We start from the raw sequence: 24,738 nt of genomic DNA on the forward strand, positions 1-24,738 counted from the left end.
AAAGACATGCTGGAAGTATCATCTGATTTGAATATAGATAGTCAGTATAGTATAGATATAGTCCAGATTTCAAGTTGTGCTACATGTCTATATTAATAAAAACTTTTTGGCATTGTATAAAACAGACATATTGATCTATGGAATCGAAGATCTAGACATAAATCCAAACACATACAGATACCTGATATTTGATAAAGAAGCCAGAAATACACAATGGAAAAAGAAAGCATTTTCCACAGATAATGCAGATCTAACTGAATGTAAGCATATAGAAGACTGCAAATAGATCTATATCTGCACCAAACTCAAGTCCAAGTGGATCAAAGACTTCATCATAAAACTAGATACACTGAACGTGACAAGAAAAAATGGGGAATCCCCTGAATGCATTCACAGGAGGTAGCTTCTTGAACAGGACACTAATAGCAGAGGCACAGCACTAATATCAACAATTAATAAGTATGACCTTTGCTTCTTTAGGATAAAAGACCCCATCAATCAGGCAAAGTTACAGCTTGCAGGATGGGAAACGATTTTAACCAATTCCACATCTTATAGAGGACTAGTATCTGAAATATATAGAGAACTCAAGAGAAAAGACATCAAAAAACGCACAAATAATCCAATTAAAAATGGGAAACAAATTTAAAAGAATCTTAAATAGTGGAATGTCAGGTGGCTGAGAAACACTTAAAGAAATGCTCTACATCCTTAGTCATGAAAGAAAAGCAAATAAAAACTACCTTGTGATTCTGACATCACAAATATCAGAATGTCTGAGATAAATAATTTAAATAGCAGCTCCTTGTGGTGAGGATGTAGAGCAAGGGGAACACTCCACCGTTGCTGGTAGTAGAAACTTGAACAGACACTGTGGAAATTAATATGGCGGGCAGCTGTTTAGAACGTTAGGAATCAATCAATCTACCTCAAGACCTAGCTATACCACTCCTGGGCATATACCAAATGACACTCAATCCTACCACAAGGACAGTTGTTTAACCATGTTAATCTAGATGCCCCTTAACAGAAGAATGGATAAAGAAAATGTGATACATTTACACCATGGAGTATTACTCAGCTGTTAAAGAAAATGACACCATGAAATTTTCAGAAAATTGAATAGGACTATAAAAAAATTCATCCAGAGTGAGATAACCTGGACCCAGAAGGATAAATGTGATATGTATTCACTTATAAGTGGATATTATCTATTAAGTAAATGATAATCAAGCTACAGTCCACAGACCCAGAGAGGTTAGGCAAAAAGGAGTGTTTAAGGGGGTATGTAGGAATCTTCCTGGGAGGAGGAATAAAGAACAGATTTTATGTGTGGACTCGGGGGTGGGTGGAATAGGAGCAGGGAATCAGATAGATGGAGATGGCATGGGGGAAGAAAGTGCAAACAGAGATGGCTAGAATTGGGGAGAGCATATAGCAGTGATGTGGAAATGTAGTGCAGTAGAATCTTTCATGAATCTATGAGGGTTATCCAAATGGGGGATACAGAGTCTCATCTGGCCATCTCTTGTAGCCAGACAAGGCTTCTATTGTTGGGACTAGGTTTCATTCAGCTGAGTTCTTGCAAGGGGGCAGGGTTCCATGGAAATCCCCAGCCAACCCAGGCTGTATTTAAGACAAAAGGTTTTTCTATGCAAACTGACAGCAGGACCTCATTGCCAAGGACAACACACACACACACACACACACACACACACACACACACACACACTCCTTGGAAATGGAAAAGTTGATCTGGTGCCTACATGGAGCCCTCACCCCTCCATTCTAGGCTCTTTTGTGCAGATAGGTACTTTGCAAGCTACTGAAAGGTAAACAGGAACATCAACCTAGTCACAAAACCTTTGAAATCCATAATCTGGTCTGCCTAAAAAATATGCTAGGGCAATTGTGGCACAGAGTAGTCAACCAATATCTGATTTGACCTACGGCTCAGTCCACAAGAAGGAATTCATACCCCAAAACTGCTTGAGTAATCAAGAACAAGAGACGAGATAGCCCAGAGAATGAGGGTAAAACCAAATACTACTAGTCAAAAAAAGTCAATAGAGTGATCCCTTATGATATTCTGTCATACACATAGATCAGTGCGTATCCAGTCAGTCATCATCAAGGGGAGGGGAAGTGGGGAGAAACTAGGGGTAATTGAAGGAGGGGAAACTATAATCAGGATATAATGTTATATAATGTATGGGAAAAGAATCTGTTTTCAATGAAAGACAAAAAAAATGAATGAATGTAACCATACAGCTTTTATGGTCACTTATTGCAAATGTGTGTATGTGAAAGTTTTCAAATTTTTACTTTTAGTCCTTACATTCCTCCCAAATTCTACCTTTTAAGCCTACTAGCAGATAAATAGCTCCAAGTTTTATGGACAGGTACGTCCAAAGAAAACCTCTGAATAGTTGAACTGCCAGTTTTCTGAAGACAGTGGAAGTAGGCCCCTTTCCCATAGGCTATTCACTTACTGGTTGGGACAGTGGAAGTTTCCTTCATGCCATTTGCCAGTATCCGAGGGTTCATATATAAGAGATTAGGGATTTAGTCTCAAGTTAAATCATGTTAAATATTGATCCTAAAAAAAGTCAGCTCCAGAATTTGCAAAATGAAAACCTTAACATCATGACTTTCCCTGGTGGTGGGAGTGTCTGCCCCTCAGGGCTTGTCATTAGAGAGGGTAGGAACACTCTACTATAGAACACACTCATATTTCTGTAAAACTCTCTGAGAGAGGAGCTGTAAAAACAATGCTGGGCAGTTTAGGAATAACTATCTGTCAAGTCAAAAACATTTCTTCCTGTGGAGACACAATAGAAGATTTTTAAGGGGCCAGAATATTACTTGGGAGAGATCATCCCTAGTATGGTCATTCTGGAAACTTAATACTCTATATCAGAACTAGATAGCCCAGCTGTAGCAGACTGAACATGATAGAGATAAATGGTGGTTGTCTAACAATGATATAGCACATACTTATAAAATACATTTAGCAATGAATTCACAGTGATTTCATTTCAAAGATATTTATTTTTTTGTTTGTTTGTTTGTTTATTCATTTATCTTTGATCCAGGCTCTGAGTGATCATCAGGGATGGTGCCATTGTGTCTCTTGGTAAAATAGAGCCCTCTTAGATTTCTGTATGTATTTCACATTTTTGGATCATAAAATTAACAGGAACTAATAAATAATTTTGTGATCTGAAGATACGATAACATTCAACTGGTAAATAAAGGAAATTTACATTAAATATTATGGTTGTCAGTATTCTATATGTGAAGAATTAAAGCATGAGTTATTCGTAAGTGTTTTCCTGATGAAAACAAAAATGATTTAAAATTTTTATATAATTTTAATTTTTTAGAGATTATAATATAATTATATTATTTCTTTCTTTCCTTTTCTTCCTTGCAACCCTTCCTATCTATTCTGCTGCTTTCATTCAAATTAATGGTTTATTTTTCATTCATTGTTGTTGTTTTTGGTAATGGTGGTGGTGGTGGTGGTGTGTGTGTATATATGTGTGTGTAAATATAAAAATACAACCTGCTTGATCTGTGTACTGTTACCTGTATGCTGATGTTTTCAGGGATGTCTATTTGGTATTGGATAACTGACTGATGTTCCTTCTATGAGGAAGACTATTTCTCTAACTCTCAGTATTCCTCAGTTCCCTGCAGAATTTTGCCTAGGGTTGAAGTATCACCAACTTGATGCCTCAGTATGTTTTTAACTAACATGGACCATAGTTAAAGGATGAGTTTATACATCTTGATAACATTTTAGAAATATGAAGAGAATATGGAGACACTTCCAGATGTAAATAAGTATTTTAAAAGTTAGTTTCATATAATTAATAGCTGGTCATTACTGATCTGGGTTCAAAGCTGTTTTTGAAAGTAAATTATAAATAGCCACTTTATTTTATTCTTAATGTTTTAATATTTAATGTCATACTAGTAATTTTTAGGAATTCATTCTTTCATTTTTTGTTTTTTGGTTTTCGCTTGCTTTTTAATGTAATGAACCAGTTAAAATTATATTTGCACACAAATATACACATCCCACATGTAACTTTGAACTATGTGAAAGGGCTGGATCTTTTTATTGTTTTTACTGCGCTATATATTTTTCTCCACTTTTCTCCCTTCCTCCCTCTCGCCTTCTACCCTTTTTCAAGACCCCCATGATCCCAATTACTCAGATCTTGTCTTTTTCTCCTTCCTTTAGATCCACATATGTCTCTTGTAGTGTCCTCTTTGTTGTCTAGGTTCTCTGAGGTTGTGGATTGTAGGTTGTTATTTTTTTTTGCTTTATGTCTAAAAGGCACTTGTGAGTGAGTAATATGATATTCGTCTTTCTGAGTCTGGATTACCTCACTCAATATGATGTTTTCTAGATCCAATTGCCCGCAGATTTAAAGATGTCATTTATTTCTGCTGTGTACTACTGCATTATGTAAATTACCACATTTTCTTTATCCATTCTTCATTTGAGGGTCAACTAGGTTGTTTCCAGGTTCTGGCTGTGACAAACAATGCTGCTATGAACATAGTTGAGCACATGTCCTTATTAGGTATGATTGAGCATCATTTGGGTATATACCCCAAAATGGTATTGCTGGGTCTTGAGGTAGATTGTTTCCTAATTTTCTGAGAAATCACCATACTGATTTTCAAAGCAGCTGTACAAATTTACACTCCCACCAGCAATGCAGGAGTGTTCCCCTTACCCCATATCCTTTCCAGCATAAGCCGTCATCAGTGTTTTTGATCTTGGCCATTCTGACAGGTATAAGATGGAATCTCAGTGTTATTTTGATTTGCCTTCCTCAGATAACTAAGGATGTTTAACATTTCCTTAAGTATCTTTAAACCCTTTGAAATTTGTCTATTGATAGTTCTCTATCAGTTTTTATTGGATTATTTGGATTATTTGTTCTTTTGACTTAAAATTTCTTGAGTTCTTTGTATATTTTCAAGATTAATCCTCTGTTCAATCTGGGGTTGGTGAAGATCTTTTTCCATTCGGTAGACTGCCATTCTGTCTTATTGACTGTGTCCTTTGGAAAGAACTGTTTCATTGAGTAAATGATATGGCCTAATATGACCTCGCAAAGGCCTGGGTCTGGGCATATTCTGTTTTGTTTTGCTTTACTTTCAGTGCTTGTGATTGAATTTGGACCTGAACATGTGAGGCATATGGACAGTACTATCCTGCAACCCAGAGAAGGGCATTTTAAAATGTATGCTTTTGAGACTATGATGTTATGGCCACACATATCCATTTACTGATAGTGCAAAGCTTTTGAAACCTTGTAAAAAGTGTTTACTAGTAAGATAACCTTGCTCTGAAACTGCACCTCCTGAGTGTGGGGTGAGGGGCTCTACTTTCCATCCTTGGAACCTGTTTTTATCCCCCCATGAGTACCAGAAGCAATCTCTCAGCAAAGAGTTTGTAAGGTTGACACAAGGAAGCCATCCCCATAAGCTGTTCTGGTTCGGAAGTTGTGCCTTAGAATGAGACAGACATTATTATTGATGAAAATCAGAAAAGCTACAGAAGTCGAGCCCTCTCTAAAGCCAGATTCTTCCATCGTACCACTTAACACAACTGGAGAGAGACTGCTTGCCCAGCTGCTGACTCCATGCTTATGCTACTTGAGGATAAGCCCTGTGATGACAAGAGCTGTCAGCTGTATTGTCTGCATCTTAAAAACATTTATGTAACTTTGTGTCTACACAATATGCACAGTTTTAATTATAAAATTTGGCAGTGAGTAAATTCGGGTGCACTGTTTTTCCACAGACTTGTGATAAGCATCCAAGTCGCTTTCTTGCTTACCCTGTCCGTACCTGCAAAGAGCTTAGCAGCATGTCCTTTTCATCTTGAATGGCACTGGTGATGAAAGAAGGTATCATCCATCCTCCACTCCACACTCCTGCAACTGGCAGCCTGTGGAGGAATGGGAAAGTCCTTACAATCCAGAAAGAGGGCTGGTTCCCTCCTCGTGATACTCATAAGCAACACCATGTCAGAAAACTGGGCGGTTTTCCTTCAGAAAGTGCTCACCTTCTTAGTGTTCCGTTCGTTCTGAAACAAACAAACAAACAAAAAAATCTATTAGGTTCTATATGTAGGAAGTCAGACAGATTTTATACGGATTTTAATTAAGATTAAAACTGCAGTCACTGCAGTGTTGTCTTTTTTTTTTAGAATAAGTATGTTTAATGATGCCAAATGAATGAGATATTTTAAAAACGTTTTAGCATAGTTTTTTTTTCTAGCAATGATAATTGAAGTATCTTTTAAATTTTGTGTCCATCGTGTTTATAACTTACTAGTCTTAATAATGTATTCTGCAGGATACTAATTCTCCGTGAATAAAGACAAAGTTCAAAATATCTTAAACTCATTTGCTGAAAGCAGAACAAGGTCTCGGTTTGAATCGTGTGTCTTCAAGGGGAGACTTTCATTTTTTCTGTTTTCTGCTTTCCTCAGACGGAACTCCTTTTTCTGAACCAACCTCCCAGGTCTGATGTTTATTGAAACACACTTGAGGTAAAAATGTATTTTCAAAAAATTATATAAAAGCACTACAAAAGAAAGTAGAACTTTTCTTTTAGATGACTTCCGTCTGACTCACATAATAGCTTGAATAGCTGCCTGGATCAAAACTGTAAAAGCCATGAATGCAGTCTCATGGTTAGCTGCATTTTTCCAGATGACAGCCCTGCCTCTACAGAGGTTTGAATGTTCCAAGTAGTTTTGATTGTTCCTGACCCAGTACCTCTGTCTCTCCCTACTTCACATTTTGTTTTACTTGCATGTGTCTACTTTTTGCAATTGTTTTATCAACTTCTCTTGTTAGAGATTTTGAGCTGAAAGAAATGAAAAGTTTTTAAGCAGAAAGGGGTTACCTAACTAAATAACGTTATGTGTGGCCATTAAAATAGGAAATATGAGCAGCAAGATTTCTGAAATTTTATAGCCTATGACTTCATTAGGTCATTTACAAATCTACTAAAATTTACCTTGCTTCAAGACCCACTGGTGTGATAAAATTCAGTTCAGTTTGCTGTAGTACTGATGTCAACTACCTGGAATTAACACAAGTGCCAGATGTCAAAAGCAATGCCTAGGAAAAACTATGCTCATCCCAGAAGCCTGTTTGCAATCTTAGGGGTCTCTGGGGGATCTGCATTTTGGACCAAATGGATGTAAAAGTGAGGGATTGAGTGTGTGTGTGTGTGTGTGTGTGTGTGTGTGTGTGTAGGTTGTGGTTTGTTTGTGTGTATGTGTGTGTATGTCTGTGGGTGTGCATGTGGGTGTGGCTTGTTTTCTTACAAAGATTTCGTAACCGGATCAGCCAACTTAAGAGATACATCAGTGACTGCTGGAAGTGTGCAGTGTTCGCATGGCTTCTCCCTTTTGCTTCAGCCATTTAGTATATTGGTTTGTTCGCCAACCAGGAAGGTCCAACAAGCTCAGCTGTCCAAAGTTTTAATGACTCTTTTATTAGGTAATGATTGATTGACTCGTTAGCTGCATGACTTAACTCAGTCTCCAGCATTTACACATTTCCTAGAAATGCTGCCTGTTTTTCATTTGTATGGTGTTAGATTTATGTCTGTGAAGGCACATTCAAGTATACTAACATTCGTTCCCATTCTAAAATACCCAGAAAGGTGCATGTCTCTGCTTCATAAGTTTTTCTACCTTCTCCTTGGCTGTTAACTCTCACTTGTGTTGGTTTCTTAGAACAGTATTTTCTTCTCCACCCTGTCTCCCTTAAAATGAGTTCGTCAAATGTTTGAGAGAGGCCAAGAGACTACCTATGTAGAGATCCAGAAGAGGAAATATAGCCAGAGGTGGTCTCCTGGGGCCACTGTAGTGTGTGCATCTGCAGATCCTAGATATTAAACATTTGGAAGGTAGCTATCCAGACAAGCGTTGTTATTGTCCCAATAAGTGGTTCATTTAGCAAACAACTTCATTCTGTACATATGAGACATGGTGAATTAGATTAGGAAAAAAGGATAAAATACTAATATTTGCCTCATAAAAAAACTTTCTTGAAGGATCTGAAGGGTTTTTGTTATATTTAATGTTACTGTTGTTTTAAATTCAGACAGTGTATTTGAGTGTGCATTTGAATAAATATTTCACCTTGTAATGTTAGCAAAGTATTTTAGTTTCTAAGAAAAGTATAATTTACTCTAATTTCAGACTAAAGATAAGAAACAAGCAAGTATTTCCCAAATGTGATTACTAAATGACATGTTTAATAAAAATCATGTAAAAAAAAGGTAATAAGCCACTTGAAATGCCTTTAAATATCACATGATTAAGTAAGATTCTCATTATGCAAAATTTCTACTCTTATTATTTCTGCTTATGTTTGATCAAATCTTTGCCCATTTCTTTGTTGATTTCTCTTTCTTTTTAAAGTATGTTTTTTTTTATTTATTATGTATACAATATTCTGTCTGTGTGTCTGCCTGCAGGCCAGAAGAGGGCATCAGATTTCATTTCAGATGGTTGTGAGCCATCATGTGGTTGCTGGGAATTGAACTCAGGACCTTTGAAAGAGCAGGCAATGCTTTTAACCGCTGAGCCATCTCTCCAGCCGCTTAAAGTATGTTATTAAGTAAAATAAAATTGCATTACTTTTCCCCTCCCTTCCCTCCCTTCACCCCATCCCATGCTGCCTTTTTTCCTTTGGTTATTTTTCTTACATACATATACATGTATGTTGGCGTATGCACACACACACACACACACACACACACACACACACATACACACGTAATATACTACAAGTGTCTGAGTCTTTTTTTTTTTGAGTATATGATTTCAAACCTGACCACTCTGATTAGACATTCAGCACGGGCACGCTCATCTGTGGTAGAGACTAATTCTCTCCTTCCCTGGCATTTAATAGTTTGTTCTAATTCTTTGTTTAGACATGTGACTCCACAAAGTTTTCCATAATTCACACTAACATTTCCATTTATCTTGCCCTTGTTCCAGTTTTATTTATGAAGCCATTTCTTGGAGACACTATTTCACCACAGATTTCTTGAAATTCTAACTCTTATAATCTCCCACTCTCTCTTCTTTGATGTTCCCTGAGCCATAGATGCAGGAGTTGTGTTGTAGATGTGTTCATCAGGACTGGGCTCTCTGTGATTTGTTGATCTCTGCATTTTGCTCAGTTGTAGTTTCTGTGACGTGCTTTATTTGCTGAAAGGAAGACTTCTTTTTTTAATGGGTGGTAGGTACCCTTATCTGTGGTTATAACGATAATATTTAGAATGTAGTCAGGGGTCACTTTGGTCTAGCAAAGTGGTGGAGGTAGATTCTTTTTGATTGCCGTTGACAATAGTGGTCCAGGGAAGTTGGAGTCTTGTTCAGAAAGTCCTTTCATGCACCTCTATCTTAGGAAGGGCTCCGCATGTTTTCTTCTAGCAGTTTTAGCATTTCTCGTTTCAAATGGAGATCTTTAGTCCTCTTGACTATAATCTATGTGTTAGATAATAGACACTGAGTGAATTTAATTCTTCTGACTATGAATACTTAATTTCACAACATTATTTGTTGAAGATGATGTCTTTCCTCCTTAAGAGTTTCTATTTAATCCCTATAGCATGAACTCTGTTACTTAAGAGCTGCACTGCCTTCCTGGATATTTATATTATGAACGACTCTAAATACAAAATCCAAACTTCCTCCATAGTCTAAAACCTGCATTTCAGCATGATGTGGTAGTGGAAAATTCCATACCTGAATTCATAAGCTACCGTAAAAATTGAGGAAAGTTAAAAAAAATACAGTGTAAAATTAACCCCAGACCTTCTTGAAAGGGAGTTCATGTAACATTTATTTATGTTCAGAATTGGGCCTCACCCTCCAGTAGTAGTGCTTTATGAACTACAAATATTATATACTCTGGAAAAATAGAAAGCTGAAATCTTCAATACACCTTGTCCCAAACATGCTAGCTTTGGAATAGTCAACATGTGCTAGAAATCCCCTTAGACAGAGAACCTATTCTGTCTATCATTATGTCCCTAGCATCTTTGGACAACCATACCAAACTGCACACTAAGTGCTTGCGATAGGACAAAAGGGAAAGAAAACAAGACTCACTAGCAAATAAACTTTAAAGTTCCAAGCTCTACCACTCACATTAGTCCTGAGAATCTAACTGTTTTGGTCTGGTTCCTCTGTCCTGTTCTTTCCCAATGGCCTTTTTGCAGGCACCTTAGTCACCAGGTTTCAATCATTTTGTCAAGATCTGTGACGCAAAGCAAAATTAACAAATGACTGATACTTGAAAAATATATCCAGCTGTAAATAAGACAACGCTGTCTCTGTGACTAGGGTTGATAGCCCCAAAAGATCCTGAGAACGCTCAGAGGCTAAACCCACATGAGTTGGCTGATAACACAGAAATGCAGTTTCCCTCTATCGGGAACTCTCTGTTTTTTAGTGAAGAAATCTGAGATTTGGTGTTGGTGTCAACCATCTGTCATATTTGCCAACCTGCCTGATATATTGACCAGCCAAGTTAAAGTGGAAATCAAAACACATGACATTTTTCAGGGGAAAAGTAAAAAAAAAAAAAAAAAAATTGAAGTTCTTTGAATGTATCTGTGATGTTATTGTGTTACGTACCAATTTTTTTCTTTTTTTTAAATTAAATTATAAAAGTTTCCATTTCAGCCCCTCCTCCCAACACCCTCCCACTCCCCCCACTCCCTCTCCTCCTCCCTCTCCATCCCCTAGAGCAGTCAGGGTTTCCTGCCCTGTGGGAAGTTCAAGTTCCTCCCCCCTCCCTCCAGGTCCAGGGAAGGTGAGAGTCCAAACAGACTGGATCGCCAAAATCCAGTATATGCAGAGGAAGCAAGTCCCAGTGTCATTGTCAATGGCTTTTCAGAAAGGCTCCGGGCCAGCCACATTCAGGGAATCTGGTTGGATCACGTCCTCGTTCAGTCCCAGTCCAACAGGCCTTGGTGAACTCTCATTATATCAGTCCCCTTGTATCAGTGGGTGCTCGCATCCCTCGCATTCCTGATTACTTTTTTTTATTTTCTTCATCCTTCTGCTCCTCATTTGGACCGTGGAGTGCTCAGTCCGGTGCTCCAATATGGGTCTCCATCTGTATCGCCATCCAACGTCGGATGAAGGTTTCCTCTGCCCTTGCCTTCTTTGCTCACGTTCTCTTTCTTTCTGCCTCTCATTTGGACCTAGGGAGCTAGGTCCAGTGTTCCAACGTGGGTCTCCGCCTCCATCTCCATCCATCCCCAGATGAGGGTTCTATGGTGATATGCAAAATATTCATCAGTGTGGTTGTGGGCCAAGGCCGGTTCAGGCACCCTCTCCTCTGTCCAGAGAACCATCTGGGGATCTCTCCTTGGACCGGGGATCCCCTTTATAATCAAGTCTCTTGTAAACCCTAAAATGATTCCCTTAGTTGAGGTATATACTTGCCTGATCCCATACCCATCCTTCCTCCCTCCCCCCCATCCCAGTCCCCCGATCCTTCCCCATTCCTCCCCTACTCCCTTCTCTCTAACCCTCTCCCCTTCCAACAACCCTCCCACCCCCCCCCCATGCACCCGAGGTTACCTGGGACTCTTGTCTATTTCCTACCTCCTGACGGATAGCTAAATAATCTTCATCAGGTTCATCTTCTTATTTAGCTTCACTAGGATCACGAATAACAGGCTCAAAGACCTTTAATTATGGTTAGAATCCACTTATGAGTGAATACATACCGTGTTCCTCTTTTTGGGTCTGGCTTACCTCACTCAGTAAAGCGTTTTCTATTTCCATCCATTTGCATGCAAAATTCAAGATGTCATTGTTTTTTACCGCTGAGTAAAACTCTAATGTGTATATGTTCCACACCTTTTTAAACCATTCTTCTATTGAAGGGCACCATTTTTACTGACAAAGATCTAGAGGAGATTTGAAGTGTCCACACTTCATTTTAGATTACTAGAGAATATTTTTTAATTAAAAAATGTTATATTTTTCAAGCATAATATTTCGTTAGGGGATGGGAAGAAGGGAGGAAGACGGAAGGACCTTTTACACTTGCTAATACTCTATTAGAGTGTTGATCTTCCACTTTCTTGGGACCTTCTAGTGTCCTGTCACGTTTAGAGTCCTAGACACTACACTCTTCTGCAGAAAAGAGGAAGGAACCGTTGTTCCACTGAGGTGTGTGAAAGATGTGCTCAATAAGTGTGAACAGGTGACAATACTCTTCCACAGCTGTGCATTTCTCCAGACATACAATTTACAGAAGCTGGAAAAGCAGCCAGTAGTTGACATCAGTGTGATACTTCAATAATTATATCTTATCTATATGTGAAAAATATCCCAGGTGTAGGGATTTTATGTTTTTTTTCACCTTTTATAAAACAATAATTGTGAAAATAACATAGCGAATAATGCTTATCTGACAATCTGTGCATCATCCATGCTATGTAAATGTTTTATATATTTTAATTATTTTAACAGCTATTATTATTATTATTTCCTAGCAAGTTTAATAAGGAATGAATTATGTTAAACTGACAATTTCCTTCCAGACACATCCTGCTTAGCAACATTCTGTTATCCCTGATACCTTCACAAACAAGGACTCTTGCCACATATGTTCCTATCGTAGACCTTTTCCAGACTATTATCAGTCAAATACTTGTCATTCTCTCTTTTTGAGGATTTTTGTACAAAGCCTTCTTAAATAAAACCTACTTGTTTTGTTACTACCATGTGAATTCAACCTCTAGAAACAGATTTAAGATAAATAGATAAGATTAGTTAATGCAGATATCATACTAAAATAAGTCTCATAATGAAAAACAGATTTTTAACTTTTTAATGCATGTATTTCTTTAATGAATATCTTCATGCAAATATAACCCGGAACTCTTTCCCAAAGCAACAAAATAAAAATACCAAAATCCCAATTTTAATAATATATAAATTTCGCCTAGGTTAGCCCATGAAGTAAACAGAATCCACCTAGAAGTAATCTCTAGGATCCCACGTTTTAGGCAGGCAAGCATACTGGTATATAAAGGAGCTGTAATGAATTTTAGCCACTGTGTCTATCCTTTGTAATCTCCTTCCTAGGGCGTTTGATTAAAGGGTGATGCCCAAGTCTATACCAGCATTTTTGCCACAGCTCACCACTCATAGGTAGAAAGGCTTTCATAATTAAGTACACTCTGCTCTGACAAGTGCTTTGTATGCCATTGGTATGAGCCCAAAACACAGGGGGAAGGGAGCGAGGGAAAGCCTGTTGTGCACCCTCTAAAGGAGGCGCAGTGAGAATCAGTGTGGGCTTCACAACCAATGCATTGGTTATGTGGCTGGGTGGATCCACTCTGAGCTTTGGCATGGCTGCAATTGTGATCAGGCTGTCTTCACTGGGCCTTGGTTCTGCCTAGGATTATGCTTTGGTGTCTCAGAAGCTGCCAGTGGCTGAGCAAATAACTTAGAGAGTTAATTTCTTCCCCAGGAATTTTTGTCTGAAGTCTACTTTGCTGTCTTCGCTGTCTACTAAATAAAATGGATAACTCACTAAAGGTCAGGGGCAACTTTCCCACTTAATTATCCTGGTGACAACTGACCTTTTTCTTAAAGTGTTGTGTTGAATTCATTCTATTAGGAGAAGACTAATTTTAGTTGTATCTTACTTTTTCTTATGTCCAACAAAATCTGGCCCATAGAATACCAAGCTAATGATACATTATATTCAGTGAACATTTAATTTAACATTTAGATTATATGGCTTATAGTCTTTGACTTAATTTTCTTCTCCCTAACATCCTAATTTTCTCCCTACATCTTCTGCTTTTGTGGCAACATGAATATTTGATGTGTGCTTAACACTTTCTATGGCAGGCTGCTAGTTTCTCAGCAGACCTGTGTCCCCTGTGGGCCACATCTGAATTATCACATTGCTAATGAGCAGGCATGTTTTGGTGATTTGCAGTTAAATATAAACATCCAAACTTCAAATTAAACCTGAAGTGTTCAGTATCTTTTTTTTTCTTTCCTTTTATTTTGTTCTTATAATTTCTGTTGCCAGAGATTCTGGCTTCCTTTTTCTCCCTTTGGCTGTCTCTCTTTTCTGTACAATATATAGCAGAAAGCAGTAACTTTCAAGGCCCCCATTCCTTTTTTACTTCTCGGGTAATAATTGTTTTTCTACTCTGATAAGTGCTGCTGTTGGTTTTTTTCATTAATTTTATTGCCAACTAAAATTTTCTCTTTATATTTATTTTCATGTTTTTGAGTGATTTCAATTTACCTATTTATTTTTTTATCTTGATATTGTTGACGTCTCTATTTTCTTAAACATCTCTGGTTTCCATCGGTAATTATTTAAAATTATTCATCAAGCAGTTTGGATTTCAGTCTTTGGTATAGATTCTGGAGGATTATTGTGCCTGTGGTGACATGCCTCTTGATTTTGTTAGAATTCTTGTTCATTTGCATTCATGTTCATTTGTTCCATAGAGCATTTTTTTTTCTGTTAGATTTTCCAAACAAATTTTGATGTAGTCCTACTTCCCAACCTTCTTCACAACGGGGCAGGCAGGCAGTGAGGATACTGCAGCCTTGTAGCTTCTGTACATGACTATCAGTGGTCAGCAAGTGAAATGAGGTCAGGAGAATATTATGGAGAGCCTTAGTAGCCAAGGCTCTTAATATCTGCTATGGTAGGTTGTTGTGTTGTGTTGTTGATGGTAATCAGGTTGAGCCAATCACTTTCTTTCCTATGAGCAGGCAGATAAGTTGTGGCGGAAGCCTCTTGGCACCCTGTTTGTTTTTCAGGCCATTCCACGGTGCTTGTAGCATCAGTCAGATGTTGAATCTCAATCAGAGCAGATGACTGAAGCACGAGGACATGTTGGTGTGCTGGATCTTTGGGCTCTGAACAATAATTGACTACTTTTTGATAGCAATACATGGTTGCTTAGATAGTAGTATGCACAGCAGATGTGCTGTAAATGGGAACCCACACATGCTTAGCATTTCAGTAGCTAGGGCTCAGATCATGGGCACACTGAGACTTGGAAGCTCTGGAGTCTAAAATATCAATGCAGACTGTGGCAGTGGCCCACTGTAAAATGTAGAAATATTGCCGTCACAGAAGCCATGTCCAGAGTGTGGGCACTCTTTAATGGCCTCATCTTGGGAATGAAGCATGCCTGTATTTGGGGAAAGGGGTAGTAATAATAATGACTGCTCCCTGAAGCCTGATGGTGTTCAGCCACATCTAAGAGAGGCAGATGGGCCTCATTACATGACTCTTTTTGAAGTATTTACTTATTTTCAGCTGTCTGTATCTTTATAATTGGGTTTATCGGGTTATCTTTTTGAAAAGTAAATTCCTCTGACTCTGCAAGAAGCTTCTTCTATTTTATGTGTCATCACAGTGCGTTGCATTGATAAATGTTTCCAACACATTCTCTCTCCCCTGGCCCAAATTGTAATACTTTATTTAATGAACTTCAGCAAAACTGCATCAGAAAAGTCCCTAGTTAAGATCTGTAGACTTAGAGTTCTAATTAGTGTACTTCTGTGGCTCTTCTCTTGCCTGTAAAATAGTGATAAGCATTCAGCTTACCTCCTAGGACTTCTGATTTCCTTCTTAATTAATAAGGAAATAATGAGGCAAGCTTATTCTCCTACACTGATACCTCTATTCCCTTAAGTTTTCTATTGCACTTCTTAGGCCTGTTTCTTTCCTTATGTATAGTCATCCAGACAAATTAATTCCTACAAGGCCATATCTGTACTTCTGTCCATGTACATGTGTCTATAAGTCTAACATAATCTCTGTCTTGTGTAGACTCGGGATGAGAAGATATCTAGTGGCCTAATAACTTCAACCTACCATTTGTGCCTCCATGCATCTCCCTAAATGTTACCCTCAAAATATCACTCTTTGATTATTGGCAAGAAGGCTATGCATTGAAAAATCCTCGACACAAGACTGAATTTAACACTCTACACTGTTATGCATAAACTCTTTACTGTGCACTTTAAATGTTTACTTGTAAGTAAGTAATTACATGCAAATAAATAATAATAGGCAACATTCCTAACACAAATGCTTGAGGCCAAAAGTATTGTGTAGTTTAGATTTTAACCCTTTAGGGTTTTACATGTACCTAATAAGATAATTTGGAAACGGGACACAGTTCTTGCCATGAAATTCATTTACGTGTCCTGAATAATTTAAATATGCAGACTGTAAGTAATTTTATACAGTATATTCATGTACATTTACTGAAATTACACTACAATATGTCATATAAGAATACATATGGAAATTTCTATTTAAACTATCAAGTTCTGATTCAAAACACTTTTGATTTGAAGACATTTGTATTAGAGTTTTAGGAATGATAATGTATAGAATAATGGTAGAAAAAGATTTCAAGCTTATATGTTATCAAGAAAAAAATCATTCTTTAATTTATGGGCATCTAGGTTGTTTCCTGGTTTGGCTATTGTGAATAACGCTGCTATGAACATAGTTGAGAAAGTGTCTTTGTGATATATATCCTTCGGGTAAATGCCCAAGAATGGTATAGCTGGAATAGGAGGCAAATTGATTCCCAACTTTCTGAGAAACCTCCATATTGATTTACAACTTGGCTACACAAGTTTGCACACCCACCATCAGTGGAGGAGTGTGACCCTAGCTCTACATTCTCTTTAGCAGAAGGTGTTATTTTCTTTTAATCTTAGCCATTGTGACTGGTGTAATATAGAATCTCAGAGTTGTTTTGATTTGCATTTCCCGGATGACTAAAGATGTTGAACAATTCTTTACGTGTCTCTCAGACATTTGGGAGTCTTCTGTAGAGAATCTCTGTTTGGCTGTTATCATCATCACCTATGCCCCGGCAATGCTTAAACATGCATAGGCAGCTGGTTCATGGCGATTCTCCAGTTCTTCCTTTACTGGGCAGTCCTAGATGCTTGTGTTAGTGTCATACCCAAGGTTCCACAGTCTTCCTTTATGCTGTCTATCCAGTATTTTCTGGGCCTTCCTCTTCGCCTTATCTCATGCACTCCTCCAAGCAGTGCTGTCTCCGGGTTTCTGCCATCATTCATTCTCATAACATGGCCGAAGTGTCTCAAGTGCCATTGCTGTATCTTGTTGTTTACTTCCTTCTGTAGATGGGGATGTGTCTTAATGTCATCGTTGCGAGCCTCTCTCTTCATGTGATGCCTAGAATCCTCCTGAGACATGCCATCTTAAACACATTCAGCCACTGTTCTGAGAAGCATCTCATTGTCCAGGTTTCAGAGTCATAAAGAAGGCAGCTCAAACAAGTGTCTCATATACTTGTAATTTTGTTGTTGCCATTATGTCTCCTGCTGATTCTAACCTTTTACTGCCTGGAATGTGGCCGTCCCTATCCCTATCTGCCTTTTGACTTCTGAAATAGTTCCCTCCTTGGAACTGAGGTTTCCTCCCAGATAGACAAGTTGACTGTTGACTTGAGGTTCTGATTCTTTATTGCAATGTAAAAATCCTTGTGTGCCTTTCCCATATGTCATATCTCAGTCTTCCCAGTATTTACTTTCATACTAAGGTTTCCACTTACTTCCATCTCTCTGTTTACCATGGTCTACAGCACATTTGGACTTTCAGCAAGCAGTGCTGTATCGTCAGAGAAATGAAAGTCATTAATTTGCACACCACCTATCTGCATGCCTATCTCTTCATCCTCCATGGCTGTTGCTATTACTAATTCCAGGAATATATTAAAGAGCAGTGATGAGAGGGCGCATCCCTGCAGCTCTCCTACGATTGTCTTAAGCTGATCACTTAGTTCTCCACAGACTTTGACTGAATCAACAGTATCTTTATAGGTGTTTCCTAGTAATCTTATGATTTCCTCTGGGTACCTGTAGAACCTCATTGTTTCCCAAAGTCCTTGCCTCCAAATGCTATTGAATGCCTCCCTGAAGTTGATGCAGCAGACATATAAGTCTTTTCCACATTCTTCATATTTTTCTGCCAGTTGCCTCAAATTGAAGGTCTGATCAATTGTGTTCCTATTAACTCTGAATTCACATTGGGCCTCTACTAGCATTGTTCTGTTCTGTTCTGTCCTTGATCCTTTGCAGGATAATGGAGAAGAAGATCTTGTTGCTATGGCACAACAAACTAATTCCACTGTAATTTGAGCAGTCCGAGTTGTCCTTCTTCTTGTGTGTGGAAATTATGACAGAGTGGTGTGGAAGGTCCTTCTGTCTATGTGGGGTTTTTTGTTGGTTAATGAATAAAGAAACTGCTGTGGCCTGTTGATAGGACAGGACTTAGGTAGGTGGGGAAAAGTGGACTGAATGCTTGGAGAAGGAAGACAGAAAGGGAGATGCTATGGAGCCGCCAGAGACAGATGTGCTGAAAACTTTGCTGATAAGCCACGACCTTGTGGTGATATACAGATTAATAGAAATGGGTTAAATTAAGATGTACGAGTTAGCCAACAAGAAGTTAGAGCTAATGGCCCAAGCAGTGTTTTAATTAATACAGTTTCTGTGTAATTATTTTGGGTGTAAGCTAGCCGGTAGGCCAGGAACGAACAACCTCCCTCCTCCCAACAACAGAGCGCTTCCATTTTGTGGGAATCACTTCATGTTCCCACATCTCACTGAAGAGTCTAAGAAGTACCTCAGCCCTGAATTTATTGTAGCTGACTCCAACTCACTCACCACGATGTCATCCACTCCTGGAGCCCTTCTACCTTTAGTTTTCTTGATAGCTTCCTGTCAATGTTTACATTTCTTCATTGTCTCTGGTGTTTGAGTGTCTGCTGAAGCGTTTCTCGTAGTTTACATTGACAGCATTGGGGTCATTGTATAGGGTGTCAAAATATTGTCTCCGTTGTTGTTTTGTTTTCCATGATTTTGTTATTAAATGATCTTTCCCATCTTTAATCACTCAAATCTGAGGAGCGTATCTGGCAGTTATCCATCTGATAACTTCATAGACAAGATGTGTTTTATTATGGAGTCTAGCCTCTTTGACCTCGTTACATATACCTTCTATACACTCTCTCTATCCTTCTTCGCTTTTCTTTTGAAATCCCCACACAGATAGTTGTGGTGTTTTTCTGTCTGTGGATTGCCTCTTTGTTTGCTCTTTAGCTTCCTTCTTTCTTCTACCAGGTTGATCTTCTCTGCAGTAAGCCATTCTACTGGTGTTGCCCTTTTTGCATAACCAAGCACCTCCTTTGAATCCTTCTGTATAGCTCTTTTGACTTTCTCCCATTCACTTTCTATATTTGCAAAGGGTTGTTTGATGATTTCCCTCATTTTTTCAGTGGTCTCTTATACTCTTTCCATACAGCTAGGTTCGCTATTTTGTTTACAATTGATCTTCCGATTCATTATGCCTGGCATGCCTCTCCTAAGTTTCAGTTGAATATTGGCCATAACAAGTTGGTGATCTACCCTAAGTCAGCAATAAGAAATGGTCAACTGTTTTGGATACTAGATAAGAGTTCCTGCTGTCCAGAATATAGTCAGTTTGGCTGTATATGCGTTTGTCAGGGCAGTCTCACTTCCAGCATCTTGGTGGTTTGGCTTACCTGAATTTTGTGTTGGCTATGTACAAATCATTTGTATAGCAGAGATCAAGCAATCATTCTTCTCTGCCATTCCTTTGTCCAAGATCGTTTGTTCCCATGACGCTGTAGTCCATTCTTTCTCCAGATCTCACTCTTGCATTGAAGTCACCTGTAATGATTAGTATGTCATTCCTGTGCACTCTGCTGACCTCATTCTGTAGATCTGTGTATAAACTGTTGATGGCATCCCCTTCTGCTTCCACTGTTGGTGCATAAACCTTGATGTGTCATTTTCTAAAATCTGGCTGATATAATTCAGTCATTTATAGGTTTGTACCTGAGCATACATTTTGGGGCCAAACTGAATAGCACTAAAGCTTCATTCTCTATGTGTTTTCCCTCTCCACCTGAGTCTATAATCTTGTTTATGTTTGCTTCAAGTTTTTGTGTTCCTGTGCAATGTGTTTCTGACCATCCAATGATATCCCACCTGAAGTGATTGAGTTCATTCATGAGCAAGCTGGTTCCCCCAATGTTATTGGTTTAGCTCTGTACCCCTTTTAAATTATATTATTTGGAGTTTTTTGATGTCTAGTTTCTTGAGCTTTTTAATATATTTTAGAGATCTGTCTATAACACAATTAATTAAAACCCAGAAACAGATACTGTCTTTAGGTTCAACCTGAAGGTCAGAAAAGCAAAACGGCCAACCGCTGGCTGTTATCTCTAACTCAGTCCAAAATGGTGATCCTTTCTCCAGGAATTCTCAGAATGAGACTGTGTCTGAGAGTTGTCTCCTACTGTTTTATATTCCTCCCTACTGCTGGAATTAAAGAAGTGCACCACTACCATCCGGTTTCTATGGCAAACTAGTGTGACTACTGGGATTAAAGGTATAAGGCCAGTCAAGATGGCTGATTTTGTCTCTAATCTTCAGGCAACCATTATTTATTAAAACGCAAATGAAATATCACTACATGAGTCTTCTGTCAGATGTGTAGTTGGTGAAGATCTTTTCCCATTTTGTGGGCTGCCATTTAGTCATATTGATGGTGTCCTTTGCTTTACAGAAGCTTTTCAATTTCAAGAATTCCCATTTATTACTTGTTGATCTTAGTGCTGTGCTACTGGTAGTCTGTTCAGGAAGTTGTGTCTTGTACCAATGAGTTAAATACTTTTTCTACTTTCTTTTCTAATAGGTTTAGTGTGACTGGTTTTATGTTGAGGTCTTATAGATATAGATCTATGTCCCTAACATTTTGACTGGTTTTCAGGAACATATGCCTTATACTGGTTGGTTGCCTTGTCCAGTCTTAATACAAGGAGCTTAGTCCTAACTCAACTTGATATCCCCTGTTTGTCGGCATGCTTGGGAGGCCTGCCCCTTTCTGAACAGAACTAGAGAAGGAATGAACTAGGGAAAGTAGGGGTAACAATGGGAGGAGAAGAAGGAGGGAAAACTGTGCTCAAGATATAAAATCAATTAAAAAATAATGGGGCTGGAGAGGTGACTCAGAGGTTAAGAGCACTGACTGCTCTTCCAGAGGTCCTGAGTTCAATTTCCAGCAACCACATGGTGGCTCACAACCATCTGTAATGAAATCTGGTGCCCTCTTCTGGCCTGCAGGCATACATGCAGGCAGACACTGTCTACATAATAAATAAATCTTAAAAAATTAAATAATAAGAAAGAAATCCTTCATTGTGTTTTCAAAGTCATTTAAATATTTATTTTCTTTCTCCCCACTGCACTAATCTAGTCATCTCATCATTCCAATGACCAAGGGGACAGGACGACATAAGGCTTTAAACCAATGCAGACACTTTTCTTTTGACTGACAATATAATCCTATATAAGCTTTCTCTTATCTGACCCACACAGTGTTTCATGGATTTTATTGTTTCTTCGTAGGGTCAAGGCAATTATGATGTGACTCGCTATGAAAATATTTTCTCCCTGTTCTGGATTCTGGAGCAGCTTTTTCAACAGGAAATCCAGGGAGATCCCTCTTTACACATTGATCACAGCAGCCCCGAAATCCAGGCGTTTCTTCAGAAGCATGACGAGACCATCTTCCGGCTTTCAGATGCATTCCCTTTACTTACTTTTTACTTATGGAGACTAGGCGTCCTCTTGACATCAGCAGGGATGGAGACGGGTGACGAGACTTTTTCTTAGCTGTATACCATGTATCAGAAAACAGTGAGCTTAAACTTTGCAAAGATAATTTTAAATGAATAATTTAAATTGATTGACCAACCTTAACCATTAACTCAATTTAGTGATTTGCCTTCTGTATAGAGGATGATGAATCACTGTTCTGTATTACAATCGGTCAATTTCAGTTGACAATGCCCCTTACGTTCATGTATTGTATCTTACTTCACTCCATAGTCTAGCAATACTCTCTATAATGAGCCACCCATTGTCTGTCTCATAATATATAGTAAACTGTGAAAGATTTCCATCTGATATAAATGCAAAACTTGTAATCAAATACAGAATATTAAACTTTTGTCATATACTTTTGTATATAACAATATAAACTTTTGTCATTTTGTATACATATAACACTTTAATACAAGGTTTAAGTAAATGGAAAAAAAATAGAAATTATTATGTAGTTGTAGTCATGTCGTTTTCCTCTTAAAGGATAGTTCTATAGAAGGAGAAAGGGCTTTGGAAACCAATGGTTTTTAATTTTACATAATCAACATATTTGTTAAGTACTTTTGAAGTGTTAATTAGTTCTTTAAAATGTCTGTTTTTAAAACAAATTTTCTGTTGATTAAAAACATTATTGCTCCTATGATTGTTAAAATGTAGTAAAGTTGCATATTATTAAGTCATTAGGGATGCTTTTTATAAATTTTAATATCCTCTAAGAAATACACTTTATACTTATTACAAGTACGGGGTTGAATTTTTCCATTACCCAAATTCCTTTACTTAATTTTAGTTATTAAAATTATAACAGACAAGCTTAATGAACACACATTTTGTACTTTCGTATTTAGTGCAATTTAAAGAAAATACAATGTAATTTTCTTTCCTTTGTTAATTGTGTATGATTCTGTTTTATAAGTTAATTATCATTTCCAGATGCCATTAGCACTAAAAAATAAACTTTTCTTTTTTTTTTCTATAATGTATATAAAATTATATCATCTTCCATAATTATTTTTGGAATTATTTACCAGGAAATGTGTTATAAAAAAGTCTCTCCTAGGAATGACTGCATAAACAAGACCATAAATTGGTAATATCAATGGACATATGAACATGGAAGGGGGACAATTTCCTGCGTATCACCCCTGGATAAGAGCTGAAGGCAGATGGTGACTGCTGGGAGAGGGAGCATTAGCCGACCCTAGCGATAAACACCCTTATCAGTTGTCCAGTGCAGAGTGTTCACCCCTGAAACAACACACACACACACACACACACACACACACACACACACACACACACACATACAGAGAGAGAGAATAGACTCAGCTAGTTATAGTTATATGCTTGTGGATACTTATAATGTATCTAGATATGTATGTAATATTAATAATGAAATGAGGCTATCAACATGAGGGGTAACATAGAAGTTGGTGGAAAGTTATTCTCAGAGAATTGTGGGAGAAGAGGGAGCGGGAGTGATTTGAGTGTATTTCAATTTTAAAAATATATACTTTCATTAATGATATTAAAAGAAACTCTTCTTTCTTCAATTTTATGTGGTGGTGACACTGCCTTTTTGCCCCAGACATTCGGGCAGGACACCGAGCAGGCCATGGGATAACTGTGGATGGTCATGTTTTCTAGATGAGCTCCAGAGCCAGGCCGCTCACCTGAGAAGACTGAACACTTTCTATCCACTTTAACTGTGGTCCGTTATATAGAGGAGTGGGCTATACTGGCTGGGTATTTTATTTTGCTACTTGATAAAGTCTAAACAGAGAAGACACTGGTCTTGGAAACTTACACTCTAAGTGTAGTTGAGGTACTTAAGTATTTCTTAATTTTTAGAATAAATGAAGTCTAGTTAACATTTCCAATTGATGATATTTACTTAAGTGGCATAGATACAAATAGTACTCCAGTGTCTGATTGTTTTGTATGTCGCTATGACTAACATTTCCTGAGAATAAAACATATTAACTCCTTAAGCATGCAAAGATCAAGATCGGATACCCACGTATAGATTACCGTTCACTCCTAAGACTTAGATATGAAAATAAATAATATATTTGAACATAGCTTATGCTGGCTTCAAAATCAAACTATTTTTTCAGAAATATGCAGAAGAATAATATCTCTATTTCATGACAAGAATCCATAGTGTGATTCTATTTTCCAAGTACGATGAGTGTCTCTATATGTGTATGTGTGTATATGTAAGTATGTTTCCATGTATGTGCATGAATGTAGATGCCCAAGTTCAATGAGTGTCACTTCTCAGGAGTTCTTTAATTGTTTGTGATTATGTTTTGTTTCTTTGTGTGGTTTGAGACAGGGTCTCTCACAGGCACGTAGAATTCTCAAGTTCGGCTAGATGAGCTGCTCATCAAGCTCAAGGGACCTTCTATCTCTGCCATGTGTGCATTACAGGCACATGCCACCATGACTTTTTTCACGCAAGACTTGAACTCGTGTGGTCATGATTGTGAGGCAGGTGTTTTACCAATTGAACTGTCTCCTCGGTCCCATGTTTGATATTTTTTAAACCATTTCTCGATGTATGAAAATGTCTTCATGGCTGCCTCTTAGAGAAAAGGATGGGAAGAAGTAATTAATTTAAAATGTATCACTGATGTGTTCCCCAAAGGAGACTTATTTAGGCAGCTGTTGTTCACACCTTTTCCTGAGATCTGGAAACTGCATGTAACGCCTTTTCTTGACCTCTGCTTGTCAAACGGCACTACACATATATTTTTTCAAATAGTCCTTTCTTGACATAGTGAAACAACAGTGGAGTTCAAATAAGAACACATTGTGGAGGGTATAAATAGAAGGTGAAGGAAGGCAAGAGAAGACAGGAGCATCACTAAGTCTTCTTATAACAGGAAAAGTGATACTGTGATATTTCTCTGAATGGC

The 24,738-nt window shown here is 38.0% G+C and overlaps 1 protein-coding gene across 1 annotated transcript in view; it reads left to right on the forward strand.

The window, feature by feature from the left end:
- The window catches only part of Mei4 (meiotic double-stranded break formation protein 4), a 156,381-nt gene extending 133,112 nt beyond the window's left edge, over nucleotides 1-23,269 (forward strand). The window contains exon 5 of the mRNA XM_048435694.3: nucleotides 21,560-23,269. Within this exon, the coding sequence (XP_048291651.3) occupies nucleotides 21,560-21,826 (267 nt within the window). The 3' untranslated portion in view covers nucleotides 21,827-23,269. The remainder of the gene's footprint in view (nucleotides 1-21,559) is intronic.
- The last annotated feature ends 1,469 nt before the right edge of the window (nucleotides 23,270-24,738 follow it).

The sequence above is a fragment of the Myodes glareolus genome, chromosome 4 (genome assembly GCF_982192425.1).
Source record: "Myodes glareolus chromosome 4, mMyoGla1.1, whole genome shotgun sequence".
In the NCBI taxonomy this organism is placed as follows: domain Eukaryota; kingdom Metazoa; phylum Chordata; class Mammalia; order Rodentia; family Cricetidae; genus Myodes; species Myodes glareolus.